The following is a 20,182-nucleotide window of genomic DNA, read 5'->3' as shown; positions in this document are numbered from 1 at the left end:
CAAACTATGGCACACTGCAAAATATCTTCAACTTCAAGCATCAGTTTAGGCACAGGGGTCTGAAGTTTTAATCGTCAAAAAAAAAAATCCGGAAAAAATTTTTCCTACCATTAACTAAATAAAACCAAGGATGGCAACGTGTTTTGGGGGGGACCCACCTAAACAAATAGATCTGGTCTTGGTCGGAAAAATCTCGCAACTAATTCAGTATCCAGAGTGTTTGTGCTATCTATTCAAGTTAGGAAATCAAATCTGCTTGACGACTACGGGCTGTTCATGGCCTTTTTTCCAGTGTGACAGCTCATCCTGGACTCCATGCCACTAAACCGGAAGTGAACTCCGAGGTGAATATATGACGTAATTAAAGAAAAGAACCAAAAAAATGCATGTAAAACTTCATATACAATTTTATGTTACCAAACGTGATCAATAAAAAGATATATTTTTCAAACAAAATAATGCTTTATAATGGCGCTTAGTCTAACTGTTTGGCTCTTTGTCGACATGGCTTTTCAGTGATTTAAATTTGGCGCTTGTAAAAACTGAATTATCTGTCCCTGGTACACATCGTCGTACAAGTAAGAAAAAGAATAAATAACTTTTTAAAGTTCTGTTTAATATATTTAAAATAACTGAATAAAATTACGTTGAACAATTATTTATTTTATTTTATTTGAACAATTTTTTATAAACGTCAAATATACACTGCGAGATTCTCTTCCGGTTTAGTGGCATGGAGTCCAGGATGAGCTGTCTAAGTGGAAAAAGGGTTAGGAACGGCCAGTAGTCGTCAAGCAGATTGAATTTTTCACATTAAATAAATAACAAAAACGCTCCGGAAACTGAATTAGTTGCGAGATTTTTCTGGCCAAGCCCAGATCTATTTGTTTAGGTGGGTCCCCCCAAAACACGTTGCCATCCTGGGGTTTTTTTGGTTAAGGGTAGTATCAAATAAAATATACAACATGACTATAGTCATGTTGTATATTTTATTTGATAAAATAAAGTATATCAGGAAAGACAGTAGGAAAAATTTTTTCCGGATTTTTTTTTTTTTTTTTTTTTTTTTTTTTGACGATAAAAACTTCAGACTCCTGTGGTTTAGGCAAAATAGCGTAATCACAAAGATTTCCCATAAACCGCAAATACCCCACAGATGCTTCCGACCTATGTGCTAATTTTTCCAGGCATATACTTTCTGCAACATTTTTAAATCTATTTTAAGATCAGCCAAATTTCTGAAGTTAAAATATTTATTGTAAAATGATCTTAGACGTTTGGTGTGAAACAATCGATGCGACAAACGTGTAGGTGACCTAGTCTAATTGGATATATTTCATCACTTCCTATGACAACTGGAAGTGACGGACTGAAGTGTTAACCCCGATTTATTTTGCCTTCACTTCAAGGTCTCAATCTCTTACCGTTTCTGAGATCACGCTCAACTAACTTTCAATTTTGAGGACAGGAAAAGACTCCACAGAAAGTTATTTTACAGAGATATTTGATGTTACACTAGACATTTGCAATCTTAATAATGTATTCAAAAAACTGTTTAAGTTCTGTATCTTTAAAAAGATATTAATGGGAAAGTAAAAAGCTCAAATAATGTATTTTTTGTCTAATAACCACAAGTTGCAGGTATATATTTCCAGATGGAATGACATATTACGAAAGTAAAAATACGTTTAGTGTCTTAATCTCTTACCAGAAGTAGCAGCTAACTCGTCGAATGTTCTATGTTTTGCTTACACCTCACGTTCTATAAATCGTATAGGTTTAGTGTCTTAATTTCTTACCGTTTCCGAGAACTTGCTCCGATTATTCTTATTTTGAGGAGAGGAAAACACACGGCCGGAATTGAATTTTACAAAGATATTTGATGATACTCTAGAAATTAGCAGTCGAATATTATATCCAGAAATCATTTCATATACTTAATCTATCAAAGATATTTGTATTAAAGTAACATAATCAAATTATGTAGTTTTTTTTTTATTTATAGCCGGCAGTTGTCGTTTGTGTTTTCGTGGGGACTGACATATTTAAAAAAGAAATAAGATGTAATAAAGTTATGCAAAAATGATTCAAAAAAGAAAAGTTAAAATAATTGTGTTTTCTATGATCACTTTCTGTGACGACCAAAGTGACGACTGACCTTCCAAACCAAATTGAACTTGCCTACTCCTCAAGATCTATTATTTATATATATATGGTTAACAATAATGTCTCAATCTTTTACCGTTGATTAGTTATGACTTAGACAACATACTTAAAAAAAGTAATTACATGTATCTGACGACTGGGAGTGAATTGTAAAAAAAAAATAACGCCTCTGTATATTTACATTCTCTTTTAACCCTAAAATTTTTAGGAAAAACCTTCCAACAATCCAACAAGTAATGAGGACCTTTCTTGTTATATAACCTCCAGTTACATGTTCTTTCCAACTCAGGTAGAAACAAAATTAGTGCAAATAATCATTTTTTGCATTACTTCCTGTCACGACCAGTAGTAATGCCGACAAACGATTTCAACACAATGTAAATAAATAGATGAATGACTATCAGTCCTAATAGTTTTTGACTTTAATAGCTTACGGTTACCAAGCCATTGTGAGAACAAAAAATAATTTGAGAACAGGAAGACTCACAACCGGAATCTAACTGTATGAAAACTCAATTTATCTCAAATTTATCATTTCAATTAAAGTGCATTTTTCTGTATTTTTTTCTTAATTAATCTATAAAAGTTTTTTCTAAATAATTCTATAGTTCTAAAAATAGAATAAAGGTCAATTGCACAGGTCTCCACAGGTACTTGGAAGTTTGAATAATGAGAATTACGAAAGGGCACATGATTCTAATAAAAACTATAGCTTAAGCTAATATGGTTATAAAACCTTTCATAATAAAATGTAGATTTCACATGTTTTTCTTGTACATGTAAACACTCACTTACATGTAAAAAATAGAAATATTTTGGGGGTACTTATGAAAATTGTGAAACCTAAAATCCAGAGCATTAAGATTATAGATACGAGAAATCAAATCCAACTCATAAGTATTGTCAGCCCGTACACTGTGAATATGTGCATATTAACAAATTAAACAAGCCCTTGAAAACATTAAACACTAAAATAATAGAACTCTGTTTATACACACAAGAGATGTTTGGACGAATGTAAATTGAAGTTATTTTTGAGAAAATGGACGTTTAATATGATAAAGAAAGAAACTATGTCAAGGCTACTCTAAAACATTCAATCAAAATAAAACAAATCAATTTTGGAAGTTCATGGTTTTGTTTTTTAGGATTTAGATTTCAGCTGCATTATTCGAGTTTCTTCTTCGACAACGATTTTTATTCAAATAACATGCTTCAAAATGAAAAAAAAAATTCTTGATATGATATAAGTCGGACATTCGATTTATCCTTGATTTATAAATGCGAAAAAAAATATTGCATTTTCATTTTTTTAGGGATGTCTAAGGCAAGCAGCATTGCAAATCTTTGGTAAACGTTCAGAGCAGGAATGCACAAACTGTTGCAACGAAGACCAATGCAATAGCGAACTTGTCTGTGCTGCGGGTTACATTGGTTTGTATTTTGTTTACTTTATGTTTGATATTTATTTACTGCTTTGTTCCTATCACCCAGAAGAAAACGTTGGTAAATATTTTTGCTATGTGCTTAATTAACCCCTTTCCTCACAGTCACGCAATTTAACGCATATATGAAATTTCCTGTCTACGGTACCGCAAAATCAAGCAGATACTATATTTTTCCGCAATCACACACATTTCACGCATTTTCAAAAGATAATGTAAGGTTCAATTTAATGTCAATTTATTTCTATTTTACACTTGCTAAAATCTCATAAAATAAGAAAAGTTATAATATTATTAAAATATTACGACATAATTCTTTATGCTTAACTTTATAGAAATTTGTAACGCGTTGTAAAGTGCCTGCGGGGAAAGTTAACGTAATATTTCTATAACGTCAAATTAAGTGTATGGCGTATCACAGTTCAGTAAATTGTAAAGAGTTTATGTACACTAAAGCTAACATCACAAGTTTTAATCTTGTAAAAAGAAATTAATAATTTTTGTGCATACAATAATCTATCACTATTAAAGCATTTGTTAAAACGTTATATCTTGTAAAAAAAAAAAAACATTGATATAGAATTGTTTGATTCTTTATGTGCAAACAGTAATCTGATGCATAAATTACAAAATTAATGAAAATATAACTTTTACATGTAAATAGCAGACTTAGTTTATCAAATTTATTGATATATTTGTCTGTCATTTATATTTTCAAGGTCACCGCGCACTTGATTGTTGGGAAATATATCAAAGAGGAGTACGAACATCTGGCGTCTATATGATATATCCATGGAATGATCGTCGTTCAATAAAAGTGCTATGCGATATGGATCTATTTCCTGGTGGATGAACGGTAGATATTCTTTTGGGTTTTTTTTAGTAAACTTTACTCAAGTGAATGGTATTTTTAAGTTAATTTTGATAGATCAAAAATCTTGATTTTTAATATTTCTAATTTAAAAATAAATTTGTAGGGTGTTGCAAACGGAAAAAAAAATAATTATGTAAAAAATAAAACAAAGGTAAGGGGAATTCATTTTTTCAAGTTCACTTGCAGGTTATACAAACACGTCTCAGACGAAATCATATTGACTTCAACAGAACATGGATTGAGTACAAAAATGGATTTGGAAGCGTCAATACAGACTATTGGTTAGGTATTATTATTATTATTTTTTAAATTTAATATCTCTTTGATAATTTAACGAAGGATTATTGAAATTACAGTGTATTAGAGAGGACAGGTAGTAAAACCGATATATAAATTTACTTATTCTTTTATAGGAAATATATTTTCTTTGTTGCTTTAATAAGATTGTTAGGTTTGAAATCTCCTTGCACGTTTTTGATTATGTGATGATCATTTGTGTGTGGTAAAGGCAATGGGGAATCGTTTAGGTAACGATGCAATTCATCAGCTAACAACAGCACATCGGAATATGTTATATATAAGGATAGAAGACATTAATTCGAGGCATTATGAGGAACAATATTCAGATTTCAAGATAGCGGACGAGGATAATAAATACAGACTTAACATTTCCTCAGGAAATGGAACAGCAGGTATGTTTATATTTTTATGTTTATATTTCCAAAAATTTTGTTTTGTCGTCAGCACTCAAAGTCATATACATTATAAGACCACTATATGCTGAAAGGAAAAAGAAACGCATGGTACATCAAAGCTTTTTAAGTAGATTAAAAAAATACTTCATATATATTTTCCAGAATTGTTATCAAACATTTAAATTCGTCTCAAATGAACAAGTTACCAAAATATTTAGTTCATGCGTTATTGAAATTCAAATGTCGATACCCTCCAAAAGAGAGTGAAAATTCTCAGAATCTCCCGTACTTATAGATTCTCTTGTGCCTTGAGTTCATTTGAACATTTATCTGTTTCATACAGATGTATATCAACCCTTTCAACAGGATAGCATACAGTACCGACCTAACACAACCTAACACCAGAGCGATCCCGAAGCGGACCCCGGGTTCGCTTCCTTGGTTCGCTCGGGGTCCGCTTCAGGTTCGCTTTTAGAAATTTTGGGACCGCTCTGGGTACGCTTTGGCTTCGCTCGGGGTCAGCTCAGGGTCCGCAAGAGCGAACCCGGAGTTCGCTTTCTGGGACCGCTTTACGCACTGATGCGTGAAGCGGACCCCGCTTTAATCTCACCGCCACTAAGCCCCGCCACTTGTATATTCCGATACTGTGAGTATTGGGATTATGGATCGATCATTGTTGTTAATGCGGCGATCGATACATGTACACTGTACATGTAAACAGTAACAATATGGAGAACATTGATAAATTTTCCAAAATTCAAGTGTACATTCGACGTAGATTTACATGTATAATTGATTTTTTTTTATTTCTCCGATCTCGGAATTTCGATCCCGAGAAATCAAAAGTGATTTAACAGCGGATCATTAGGCATTTATTCTCTTTAGTTACACCATGACAACAAAAAAACAGAAGAAGAAAAAGGTGTTGAATTAATTTTAGTGTATTGAATAGTGTACAAGTGAAACTGAAGTTAGCATTTTAAACTTTCAAATTCATGCGTTATATACTTAAAAATTATATTTGTTATTCCTTAATTTTTGCAAAATCATAGTTTAAATCTTTGCCAAAGACGTGAATTATGATATTGCATCGATAAATTTCATTAACCTTTTGTACACGTGATATATATAGATTTCATTCATAGTAGTTACACATTGAAAGTTTGTAATAAATATATATAAGAATCAGCTGATAATGCCTGTAGAAACATACTTCAATCAATCGATCTCTCTTACATTCATTCAAACTTAAATAAGTATTCTCTATAATACAATTTTCTGCAGCCATGAATTCAAATTTCTTTTTGGAAAAATATTTTTGCATGGGAACCGGGACTATGTTTTTGGCGTCAGATTAGCAAATGAGGCACCAGCATGATTTTAAGGTAGGACCAAATAGATACGTCAAATTTTTCCTCAAATTCAATTTTTCTGAAACTTTGATATTTTGTTCTTGGATACAGAATCTCTCTTTATATATGATATGAAAGAAATTCAACCGCACATTTTTTGCCGACATAGTCTGAAATATGGCCTTTCAGACCCCTGTAAGAAGTTTGTGAAATCAGACATTCGACTTGAGAATGAGCCTTATTTTAGAATTTTCTATTGATCAATGCAAATTTTTGTAATACTTTTAATAAAGATAACCTTTTTGTTACTTTAAATCAGTAAGTCACATTGATACTGGAAAATTTGGGTAAAATATTACGTAAAAAAGAACATACATTGTGTCAGAAACTGAAAATTCACATGTAAAAATCCGAGAGTTTAAGTTTTCTTAAGAGAAAATGTATAATTCAATTTTTACAAAAAATAACAGAATGATTCAAATGGGTCCTAAAATAAAATGTGTAAAAATAAAGAAAATTGAACCGGTGGTTTTAGATATTTTGGTGATTTAAAAAAAATTAACTGGCAAAAAACTAAAAGATTCAGTAGATGACGTCACAATATTTGACCTTTGACCTCTTGATATGACTTTGACCTTTGTAGTACATAAAGAATTCAGACCCCTTATATATGTGTCCAAATATCAGCCCTCTACTCTTTATGGAACAAAAGTTGCACTGCATTTTATAACAGACTGTTACATGCTTGTTTATTGCACTTAGATAGCGTAAACACATTCCAAAATGTAAGCTCCCAAATGACCAATATATAGGATTCTCTGATTTTTTTTCACAAAATATAACGCAAATTTGCCAAAACTTATTATTTTTCTTTCAGAGATCATTCATTGTTGTCAGTATAGTAATATTACTATTTTTTCCTCCAGTACTTTTTAAGAAATGGGTTAAAATAGAATCCACGGGTGTTTTGTCCTACCTTAAAGCTGAACACTACTCGTAAATAGGCATAGTCCGCCATATTTCCCGTTCTTCAACGCTCTCCCTACAACTCGTATATAAGGAGCAGATTGCTAGTCAGTTCAATGTATTTCACTGTAGAGATCCGACGAGTGTAGACGTACATCTTACAAAGTGTGCTACTCAATCTCGATGAAATTATCAAATTTTACGTCTTTTTTTCAAAACAGGACAAAAGTATCATTGAAAATACAGGTCAATACATTATTTACAAACAGAAAATGCACATAAAAGCAAGAAATAAACGCAAAAAATCTAAGACCGCGATAGGAGTATTACATGTCGGCCATGAGTTTCGAGTGTGCAATCGGGTGTAACGAAAGCGAAGGGTTTATATACCCGTCTGACAGTGCCTATTTATGAGGAGTGTTCAGCTTTAAGTGACCAATCATCTGAATGAGTATTGCATTATGGGTTACTACGAATACTACAGGAATTTTATGCAAGAAAAAAGGAAAATCTTATTGTAAATAAAAAAGCATTTTTAAAAATATCATGTTCATGCTCATAATGACAAACAATTCATTTGTTCAATAAGCGGTGGAAGTCTAGCTTTCTGAAAGTCATACTGCAAAAGCGATTTGCGTCTGTATTAATGTCTTTGTTGTACTATCGGTGAATACAATAGCCAGGTGGATTCCCTGGCCAAACACGTGATCACGAACGTAAACAAAGTTTTGTCCATTTAAATACATAAGAGATGCTGCTCGTTTTCTTTACCCTTGAAGCGCTGGTGTTCTGAACTAGACACGAACTACATTTTATTAAACATTTTTTTTCCAGTAAACAATAAAGCGAGCTTTTATTTTCGCCGAAAAGTATAAGATATATTGTTATTTTAACATCCCCTCCTTTAGCCACCCCCTTCTGTTGAAAATCATGAAAGTCTTTTAGAAAGGTATGGAAACATTTATTACAGGACATGTTTTCAAAAGAAACAAGCTATAGCGATATCCTGTTTACTGCCAATTTTATTTATAAAACCGGTTCTACCCTATAACCTTTGAATAGATCAACCTAAACCACGTGTCTTGAATTTAAATCACAATAACATTAGTAGGGGTGTTATTGTCACAGAATCTCAGCTGGTCTGCATAGATTGACGGTATTGTAAATAATGCTTATACAAAACTTGGGCTTTTAAAAAAAACTTAAGTTTAAATTGAGTAGAAATAACCTTTCAAAATTGTACACTACATTTATTAGACCAATGCTCGAATACGCTTCTGTTGTATGGGATGGGTGCTCTTAACAAGGTTCTGAAAAGATGGAAAAAGTACAACTAGCTGCGGCTAGAATTGTCACTGGACTTCCTATATTTGCATCTACTGAAACACTTCATTTAGAAACTGGTTGGGAAACTTTAAAATTTAGGCTTTATGTTGCAAAAATGTCTACTATGTTCAAAATACGAGGGCCGTTCAAAAATTACGCGGACTGTGCTATTATTTACTCTTACAGACATCATATAGTTCTGAAATTTCACAGAAATATGTATCCTAAAGATTCCAATAAATTTTGGGTAAAATTTCTGTATTTCAAAAAAATTCTACTGAAATAATCGGTATGTTGATATCGCTGATGGAGAGGTACGGAGCACGACAAAAAATTCGAAGTAAAAGCATGCGGAATCCAAAATTTATCTCATTTATTTTCTATAATTCGCGGTATCTTTCGACAATTTTCTCAAATGAATCTTTAAATTGTTCTATTATTATGCATTTAGATTTCTGACGTGATATTTGAAGTTCTAACAGAAATATACTGATTTTTCTTTGATGCAACTCCCGTAAAAACGACTGTGAAAATGACGTCTCCTGAAAGCACCAACTTTTGTTAAATTATGTGTAATGCTCGAGATATCACCAACATAGATCCAAATTATGCATAATAAAACATGTAGTAAACAAGGGTATTCGTGACATTCGTCCACAAATAGCAAATTGAAATTTTAGATCGTTAGACCTGTGTAAAAAGGCTATATCCGGGAGGACGAGAATAAGATTACCGATGAAAACTTTATCCGGACTGTAAAGAACGTGATTGAGAGTCACCAATATCACACTATATCTCAGAAATACCTGCAGTTTTTAGTTTTAAGGACAGATGATACAAACAATTTTTTTCTTTGAAAAAGATTTAATATCATGTCACAAGTTTAGAAAAGTGGATAATTCTTAGAATATTTTCTCCTAAGAACTGGAAAATGAAAGAGACTAGTAAAATATTAGTAATATTTAAATGAAAAAACAAATATAGACAAATCACATTCAGTAAAGGTTTACAGATGAAAAGAAATTTCAGAATATGTTACCTTGTTGCTAAAAGTGTAATATAAACTTTAGAAAAAATATACCAAGCCAGGTATATTTTAAAGAGGGGGAACAAAATGACAAAAAATAAGTAATATCACATAGGCTGATTTTCACAATTTAGCTTTTCCTAATAAGATTCACCTGGCTTGGTATATTTTTCATAAGTTTATAATGCACATTTAGCACCGAGATAACATATTCTAAAATTTGTTTTCATCTGTAAACCTTTACTGAATGTGATTTGTATATTTTTGATTTTTCGTTGAAATATTACTAATATTTTCCAAGTATTTTTCATATTCCAGTTCTTAGGAGAATAAAATCTAAGAACCATCCAATTTTCTAAACATGTGACATGATATTAAATCTTTTTCAAAGAAAAAAATTGTTTGTATCATCTGTCCTTAAAACAAAAAAGAATATTTTTTACTTGTTTAATAGATTTTCAGCTTGACAAGAAATGGTGTTTGGATTTTGAGTAGATAAGGTAACTCAAAATCTACAGGTACTCTTGGGAAAATGTTGAGAAAATTAAAGCTCAATAACAGATATATATATATATATATATATATATATATATATATATATATATATATATAAATGCCTTTGACGTCAAAGATTTTGCTGCATCCTGACTTAATGATATGTCCTGAAAAATCACTCAAAATTGATACCAATTTACAACATTTTGATATGAAATTTTGAAGACCATATAAGTAGAGAATCTTTTATATTATGTGTGACATTTTGCCCAATTATGTCGTCATATATTTTTTCTGTGCAACTAGTCCGCGTAATTTTTGAACGGCCCTCGTACATAAAAGAACTGTCCCTGAATATTTAAATAATATTGTACCAAACAAGCATGAAAATGTATCAAAATACAATACCTGCAATAAAGAACGGTGCATTTTTCCAAGATGTAGATTAGAACTATTCAAAAAGTCATTTGTGCCAGACGCCGTGAAAAAAATTGATAAATAAAACAACACTGTTGCTATGGTTACCAAGAAGGGAAAATGTTCGATTTTGTGAACTTTATATTAATATTAAACCCTGTGTGCCAACTTCTTGCATCCACTTAGAGATTTTATGATAGTCAAAATTTAAAGTCAAGTTAGCTGTTAATAAATATCAATCATAAAAATTTTGGGAAACTATATTTAAGGGTACGTATCCAAGGAAAAAAAAAACATTTTTCAGGTTTTTAAGCATATATATTCTGCTTATTTCCATAGCAACGCTCTATTTAAAGAATCTAATCTGAATTTTTTCAAATGGGAAAATTTGGGACATACCAACATCCTGTAAAATTGATCATTAGTTATGAGGAAATGTGTTTTTTAAAAGATAAGATCAGATTTAAACATACAGAGTGTTACTTTGAAGGCTCTCTGTGGTATAAAAACCTTGGCAACCATTGCCAACCAAAATAATATATCATATTCTGTTCTTGGTATATGTTTCAAGGCTCTGTTTTCTATTATTTGGTCACATTTCATCCTACAATTGCTTTTTATTTTTACGCGTATGAATTTATAAAATTCAATGAATGTTTTTTTTTTTACTTTTGAATACTTTGTTACGATAGTAACGTATGTAATAGTTGATTTACCAAACAAGTGTATCATGCATTTGAGACATCTGACCTTCACTTTTGGAAACAGTCATTGCCAATTGTTTGCTTTGCCGCAAATGTTAACTATGGGGCTCTAAACACGTTAAAAAATGCCATTTTTCGAACTTTAAGACATGTTGCCATGGTATCTATAAAACATAGCAACCAATTTTTGCCTGATTTCAGTTCAGGGTCTCAATGACTTTTATCATAGAGAGTTTGGAGAAATTCTGAGACTATGCGTGCCACAGTTCCTATATAAAATTCAAATCAGTACAGAGAATGGCTCTTTACTCTCTTCATTACACTAGATTTTAATTATAAAGCCTGATGACTTTTTCTTAAATTACTATAAGACGTCCTCCCAATCTCGTACTCGAATTAAGGTCTTCCGTCTTCACGGAAGACCTTATAGTGATTCTACTGTTTATTATTATTATTATTATTATTATTTTTCCGCCCATCTAATTTTGTGCACGCGATTTCTCAAAGATTACTGAATGGATTTTCATGAAATTTAGGGAAACAATGTGTTATTATCTGAAGTTATTTTATCCGAGAGATTTTTTGAAGATTCGCTTCCGGTGCCAAGTTACGGGACATTTCCTGATTTTAAAATGACATTTTGTCCACAGATTATATCAAGAACGGTTAAAGATATCAAAATGAAACTTTCAGGGATGATAGATCGTTGTAATTACTATCCAGGACGCAACTTTTCGTTCGTCGTCATTAGTTCCTGTTGTTACCAGATGCGAATTTAAAAAGTCGATTTTTCTAACTTTATTGTTTTTCAATATTTTTGAAGTATTTTAAGCTTGGGTAATAGAGACCATTCTAATGATGCTTACTATATAATCTGTTTGAATATTGACAAATCCAAAGTCTAGATATTAACATTCAAAAATCTGAAGCGGGTCCAAAATGGCGGCTGTCTCTTTAGACTCGGCCATTTCGCGAGTAGGGGTTTATGGAGGCAGCGTTTGATAAAACGATTCTGACATAAGGATACATGAAATGTAAAAAACTACTTTGACTCTCACGTAGTAGTGGAATGGTTGGAGGAGTTACCTCCCGTTACTTGTTTATATTATAATATATAATCAATGTAATTATTGCAATTAATTGGTCAGTTCACAAAAAATTATACAAGTGTTATTGATTAATGATGCTCTCTTAGAAAATAATAATAGTGTTGCCAAAAGGAAGGCAATCTGTTGTATTTTATCAATATGATATCTGAAAACTTATGATCATTGATTAAGTTGAGGTACAAGGGGGCAGTACAGCCAACTGGTTTGTGTTTTCACTTTGGTACAGAAACCAATAGGTGTATCGATCAAATCGGATTGTGCAAAGTTGCCGTAGTCAGTGACTAGTTAAAATATAGCTGTGTGACGTTAGCTATAGGTTTGTCATTAGGACAGATAAGCTCTTACAAAGTTAAATCATACTGTGTAAGTATATTGTAGCCACTTGGCTAGAGTTATATAGGCAACTTGGTGAGCAGTAGGACAACAGGCAGGTGTTAAAGACTAAATCAAGAGGCACCAGGCAGGTGGCTGTTGACTTATATAGTCAGTTGTATAGTGAGGCAATTGTCATATGGCACCAGGCAGGTGCTGGTATTAACTGAAGATATATAATTGTACAAAGCACTTAGGTTATTTTATTTAAAGACACCAGGCAGGTGTCATATTATTATCTGTATGTATTGCATTCAATCATATCCCCAGTAAATCTCGGTAATCCGAGCACAGACCTACTGACCGCTCAGGTCTGACACGTTACAGTAGAACGTTGCAATTGAGTGTCAATCTTAAAAATTTCCGTTTCACTGCTTTAGTATAACTGGGCTAGATACGATATGTAATATGTATAATGTGTTACATATACTTTCTTAACGTCGAAATAAAATAAAGGCGCTAAGAATGTTTTATTTTTAAAATTTGATTGAACCTATCATACCTATTTAATATATCAGTCCAAAGAAAAGGCGCGAATATTTACTCGTGGCGTTTGGCGCGAAATTATGAATGCCTTTTATAATTCTTAGACAGGTGAACTGTTGCAAAAGTATACACAAGTATATTTAGAGCAGTACTCCCAATAGCTTAATGGTTAGTGCGTTGGGGATAAAAAAGTTTTTAAAAGAAGCACATTCACGTTGGCGACACGGGTTCAATCCTCCTTGTGACCAAAATTTTGAAACTCTTTTCAGCTCGATTTTACGTGGGTTTCTTTTCCTAAAGCGGACGGAAGACCTTTCGTTGCTCGCAACGAGATCGTATCTAGTTATTTCTATAATCCTGCTGCAATCGTTTTTATTTTAATATGCAGGAAGACGTACATGTATATGTATTTTTTTTTATTGTGCAATGAAAAAACAATAATTTTGATGTAAATTTTAAATAATTTAAAGGAACCCGTAAATAGAGAAACTGGAAATAAAATTATTGAATAATGGGCATGTAAATATTGTTGTACTGTTAGTATTGTGACGATTTGATTTTTATCCTTGAAAATATTACTCGTCACTACATGTTTTCGTTTTCACTTTTTATTCAAGGAATTCCTAAGGTTACATTTAATCGCTAAGCTATCAAAACTAAGACTCACCCTGATACACAACTCACATCTCAACTCTTTCCCCTAAACTCCGCCCACATTTATAAAGATATCCATTGAAATTCAAATGTAACATCAAAGGAAAGAATGGTTGACATAAATTTCTACAGACTTCTCTGGACAGGAAATGCTCAAGCTTTTATCTCTACTCTAAACATATAACTCACAATACTGTCATTGATACTGTGGGACGGAGAGGGGAGAGATGTCAAATTTGATAAATACAACACAGATGCTGAAACATCAAAGTAAAAGTAAAATACACAAAATCACTCCTTGACATTACCCTCGGCTCATTTCAAAATGTTTCCACTACATTTTCTGTATTTAACTAATTGCTCAGGGGCGTAGTATCCGGGGGGGCCAGGGGGGGCCTGGCCCCCCCACCTTTTTTCCCAACCTTACTTACACTATAGGAAAGGTTAATTCAAAGCCTGTTTGGCTCCCCCACTTTTAGAAATGTACCGAAAATGTAAGATAAGAATTGGTACTAAAAGTAGTTGACACTGAGTAAAAGTGTACTCCCCCCCCCCCCCCCCCACCACGAAATAGGATTTTCGACTTTGGGCAACTTTTCCCTTTTTTTTTTTTTTTTTTGCTTGTCAACTTTTTCAGGTAAGTAAAAAAAAAGTCAAAAACGATGCTACGCCACTGTTGCTACTATGGTGAAAAAAAAAATTATAAACAAAAATAAGATAAAATAAAGACAAGAACAACATTGTTCCATATACAATGAAACCGAAGGGATCCAAAATTCAGTAACATTGAAATTAATTCATAAAAACAAATCATAATAACGACCAGCATCAAAGATTTGTGTAAGTAAAATCAGTTATAAAACAATGTAATTCTTCCATTATTTTACTACTGCATAGGTGATACACATAATCATGAAATAACAAAGGGGGACAAAAATAGAAATATGTAGTCCACTTCGAAATTGTAATTGATTATAAAACTGGGTTTTACATGTATTTCTTAGAAACGTGAATCATGACCCGTGGTTTTACAATGAACTGACAAATCTACTGGGTACATAATAAACATATGGATATAGTACATGCAAAACACACAAAAAATAAATGAAAACAAACATTATTTATTCCACAATTGTGTGCAAACTCATAAAACTGATTTCACGTGTTTTAATACTTGAGAACAAGAAAATATGAAAATCCTTCGTGGTTTTAAATATGCACTATGAAAAATAAAATGTAAGTCCTCTCAAGTAAAATGAGAAAAACAAGATTAGTAAATTTGATAAATACAGCACAGATGCTGAAACATCAAAGTAAAAGTGAAATACACAAAATCACTCCTTGACTCTTTCCTTTGATGTTACATTTGAGTTTCATTGGATGTCTTTATAAATGTGGGCGGAGTTTAGGGGAAAGGGTTGAGATGTGAGTTGTGTATCAGGATGAGTCTTAGTTTTGATAGCTTAGCGATTAAATGTAGCCTTAGGAATTCCTTGAATAAAACGTGAAATACACAAAATCACTCCTTGACAGTATCTTGAGATGATGAGATTTTACAAGAATTGTCAAAAAACCAACTATTTTTCTTCTCTCCTCTTTTTGACAGTAAAAAGAGTAATATCAGTCATTGATTTCCTTTTTTACGCATTGACTGATGTATTTACACAAATTATTTACCTATGGGCTTTAAATACTGGTTTAAAGAACTAAAGAAATCAAATACGTAAATATGCATGTATCACTCTACATTGAAAATTAAAATATAAGATTTATTAATTGCTATAATAAAGAAAAGAAAATATATATACACTGTAAATATAAAATACAACGAGGAGAATTAAAATCAATAAATATTAAATTATATCTTACAAATTCTCGATGGAGGAAAATGATAAAATTTAAAGAATCAAGCTGGATTTGTAAATTTGAATGTTTGTAAGAGAGACTTGTCAATCACTGGCGGCATTTAGCTGGAGTGAACATTCTAAACAATACGCATACAATGTTTACGTGCTCGAGTGAGAGTCATACTGATGTAAAGTTTCCGAGCTTGCGGACCAAAGTAGAGCAAAGATGTTCTTTTCGTTTAAGGGTGAATGTTTCGGGTATGGCTGTGTACTCTATACATATCCGTTCAGGTGATAATACCTTGAAGATTACCCAGTGCATGATGAAAACCCTGTCTTGGTGTGACGTTGTAATACACCAACGTCACCGTCATTGTTGGTTGGACAATTTTAAAATAACAATCTTACGCCTGGAAAAAAGACATTTTGACGGAAAACTTAAAAACAAACTGCACAACATCATGTTGCCTTTTTTTCTATTCTTTTATGCAATTTAATTACTAGACCCAACGATCTTTCCTCAGCTATTCCATGATTTCAAGAAAGAGCAAGAGCCATCTTATGCATGAAATTGCCCTGTCTTTATATTAATTAATTAACTATCCCCCTCTTTTCCTTTTCAATTTGAGAATCCAGATATTGGAAAACAGGCTTGAGACATTGCAATGTTCTTGAAATTTGCAGAAAACATGCGTATTTGACTACCTTCAGCAAAAAATTAAAATATGAGCACAGCCCACGATCCAAAAAATAAAACATGTTTTTTTTTATCTTCATTAACAGAGCTTTCGTTATGTATTTGCATATTTTGGATCGGAGGTTGTGCTTTATATGAAATATCGAAAAAATGCTTCAACTTTAGGTCATTTTAAAAGAATTTACAGGATATGAGGAAAATGGCGCATTTATGACGTCATAATGCATTAACTAGATTGGGAATTACGTCACAATTAATAGATACGTGGTCACCAACACCTAAAGTGATAAATACTGCATTTGCAACCTAAACTGTTTTGATTTTTCAGAAATTCTCGGGGCCAAATACGGCCCAAAGTGGCTCTTGCTTTTTAATTTGATTGCAAATATGCAGAAACGATGGCATCAACTAGTACTAGAATATGATCTCAAAACTGACATCATCAATATGGACGTGTTTTTAGATTTCTACCACTTTCCCAAAGTGACGTCATACATTTCACGGTTGAGTAGTTTTGAACATCATTTATTTTTTGCAATACACCACCGATCAATTTTTTAAATAATTTTTGGCTTCATAAACAAAAGAAGTTCGCAAATTATGTTCTCATAGTTTTTTTTCCTTTCAGTATGTTATCGCAGTTATATTCTAATGTATATGAGAAAGCTGCGTAGTATACTTACAATTTCTGAGAAAAATGGGTAGTAGGTGCAATTTAGACTTAAAGCCGAACACAACTCATAAATAGGCATAAATCATTTTCTCTAGATCATTATCTACGATTCATCAACCCCAGTATACACTTTCGCATTTATTACACCTTACTGCTTTGTTGTGAGGGGTACATGTATATGCGTTGAATGGAAACCCGTGTTCGTGTTGGTTATCTTGTATTACCTCTGTTTACATTTTATTGCAGCTACACATATCTGTGTTTGTTTGTATAATGCGCTGACCTGTGCAACTGTTGTGTCTTTGTTATCGTACTTCAAGGCATTGGAATAAGTTCACAGTTATTTTTGGTCGTTTCTGAGTATTGTTTAGCATACGTCCATGTAAAAAGACAGAAGGGCATTCCGATCACTATATACCCTCCAACTTTTCAAGTGGGGGTAAAATGATCATAAATTCCTAATTGTTCTGGATCACATAGATTAATTTAAAGAAATTTTACGGGAGGGGACAAAAATTAAATATGAAATTTGATATTCATACAAACCATGCGAGGATCTAGAGGGGGTTGGGGGGATCCCCTTTAGAATAGGTGAATCTCTTCTCGAAAGCAAGGATCGCTATGTGAAATTGGTATGAAAAGTCACTGGCCGGTATAATGTAAAAAAAAAGCCAACGACTTACCCCCCCCCCCCCCCTCCAACACACTCTCCCTAATACAAACGAAATATGATTTTTTTGTTTGGGAATTGATTTTATCCTTTTTTTTAATTCCTTTATTCGTTTATTTTTGCTTGTAAAGAAATTCCGGGTTGGAAATTTTTTTAAGAGGTGGTACATGTAAAATATTGTTATGTGATGGCCGTCGTGTGTAGAATTTTAACCTTCTCGCTGTTTCTTTACACTCGCCATTGTTATTGTTTTCTAATGTAATGTTTATGAAAGGATTTTTTTTACCTATAAATTACTAATTAAAATTAAATCATTTCACTTACTTTTTTCCACGGCAAGTTGAACAATAAACCAATAAATGATACACGTATTTTAGTTTCAAAAAATAACATAAGTTATAGATTACTGTTACAGTAGTAATTGGTAATACAACTGTAATGACATATGATGTACATAATTATATATTTGCTTACATGCTATGACTGACACGAAATAAATGTTTTGACATACATGTAAGAAATCTAATCTGCAGATGAAGCTAAAACTTTTTTTAAAAAGTTTTTAAGGTTCCTTGAAATGAATAGGTATACACTGTAGTTAAACCAATAGAGATTTCTTTTCATTTTACGATACCGGTATTCTGTTGCTTTGAGAACTCGATTTTTCATTGAAGTTTCATTTCTTAATCCATAAACTGGATTAACATGAATGTAAGAATGATCTATCTTTAGTTTAGAACACTTTTATTTTCAAAGATAGTTTTTGCTTGTTAACACTGTAATATTAATCAGAATAAACAACAACAAAAATAAGGTTCAACAATTTGAAACTTTTCTCATTGAATTCATGAGCATAATTATTGAAAAAAATAATTAAAATTAAACTCAAATAATTTCAGGTCAAAATAAATAGATACGCATGAATGTTACAGATTTTGTTCCATATATATTTTTTTCCATAATGTTTTATAGGATTTAGTTTCAATAGTGATAAACACAGTTTTAAACTGTTTTTCCAATACACGGTTAAACGTTTGAACTGCTAATAAATAACATGTTAAAAATATTTCTATACTACGGGAGCAAATTTTTATGAAGAGGAACAAAAATCAAATGAATGACCCTCTCTGGTACCCCTTTAGTATTTCGATCGATTGTCAGAGTTGCCTCTCCTGTTTTTATTAACAAAACTTCGCCTCTGTCATTTGTCCATTATTTTGCCAGATTCGGGGAAACTTATAAGGATACTTTTCTTCCCAGTTGGAGGAAATGTGTTTCGGTTTCAAATTCTTTTGGCACTAAAGCATTTTACAACAAAAATATGGAAGATCATGCACCGGTGATTCAATGTTCACATGTTTGATGTAAATGCTGAGAATGGCTGGTGGAGCGGATCTCATACCATATACATACAGGGAACGATTTTTTCTCCAATATTTTGATAAAATACCCGTGCCCTATACATTACTTCAATTTTGTCTGTACCAGTTAATCAAAATCTGCATTAATTTTGTTAATCCGTATTCAATTTTGTAGAAAATTACTTTATATATAAGCGCCGTCTATACATGTACCATGTATACAGTCATGCAAAGGAAATGAATGCAAATCAGAAACATTTATATACTGAAAGGAAAAAGATACGCATAATAGCATAATAGCGAAATATATTTAACTATATGGCCGAAAATTATGATAATTGGTCAAATGTGTATTTTGATTACTGATCACTAAAATTGCTGGTCAAAATTACTCAACCATGAAATGTATGGCGTCACGTAGGGGAAATGATAAAAAGCCAAAAACACGTGCATGTTGATGATGACAATTTTATGATCACATTTTGTGGTGCTAATCGATGCATTGGAGTTATAGACATCGTTTTCCGCATTTGAAATCAGTATAAATTTCGTGCAATCATGGTATGGCTGACGGAAGTTACAATGGTTCCAGTAATTGAATTGCGTAAGTGAATAAAAAGGCAACAAGATGTTGCTGTGCAGTTTGTTTTAAACTTTTCAACAAGAAAGGGTTTTTCAGTTGTCAGAGAGTAAATTAAAAGGTTTCCAACCAACCATGGCGGTGAAGTTGACGCGTAACAACGTCACATCAAGACAGGGCTTTTCATCATGTCACCTCGGTTGTTGTCAAGGTATTATCACTGAAACCGATATTAATACAGCAAACTATCATACCAATATTTTCAC

The 20,182-nt window shown here is 32.3% G+C and overlaps 1 protein-coding gene across 1 annotated transcript in view; it reads left to right on the top strand.

Moving 5' to 3' along the window:
* LOC134230682 (uncharacterized) overlaps positions 1–20,182 on the top strand; it is an 82,812-nt gene that overhangs the window by 57,496 nt on the left and 5,134 nt on the right. The window contains exons 7-10 of the mRNA XM_062712518.1: positions 3,483–3,600; positions 4,331–4,467; positions 4,672–4,771; positions 5,013–5,177. Of these exons, the coding sequence (XP_062568502.1) occupies positions 3,483–3,600; positions 4,331–4,464 (252 nt within the window). The 3' untranslated portion in view covers positions 4,465–4,467; positions 4,672–4,771; positions 5,013–5,177. The remainder of the gene's footprint in view (positions 1–3,482; positions 3,601–4,330; positions 4,468–4,671; positions 4,772–5,012; positions 5,178–20,182) is intronic.

Source organism: Saccostrea cucullata, unplaced genomic scaffold, assembly GCF_032062105.1.
Source record: "Saccostrea cucullata isolate Sc308-1 unplaced genomic scaffold, CSIRO_AGI_Scuc_v1 ctg695, whole genome shotgun sequence".
Classification (NCBI taxonomy): Eukaryota; Metazoa; Mollusca; class Bivalvia; order Ostreida; family Ostreidae; genus Saccostrea; species Saccostrea cuccullata.
The sequence above is the reverse complement of the archived record's forward strand: the minus strand, read 5'-3'. Positions and strand labels throughout refer to the sequence as shown.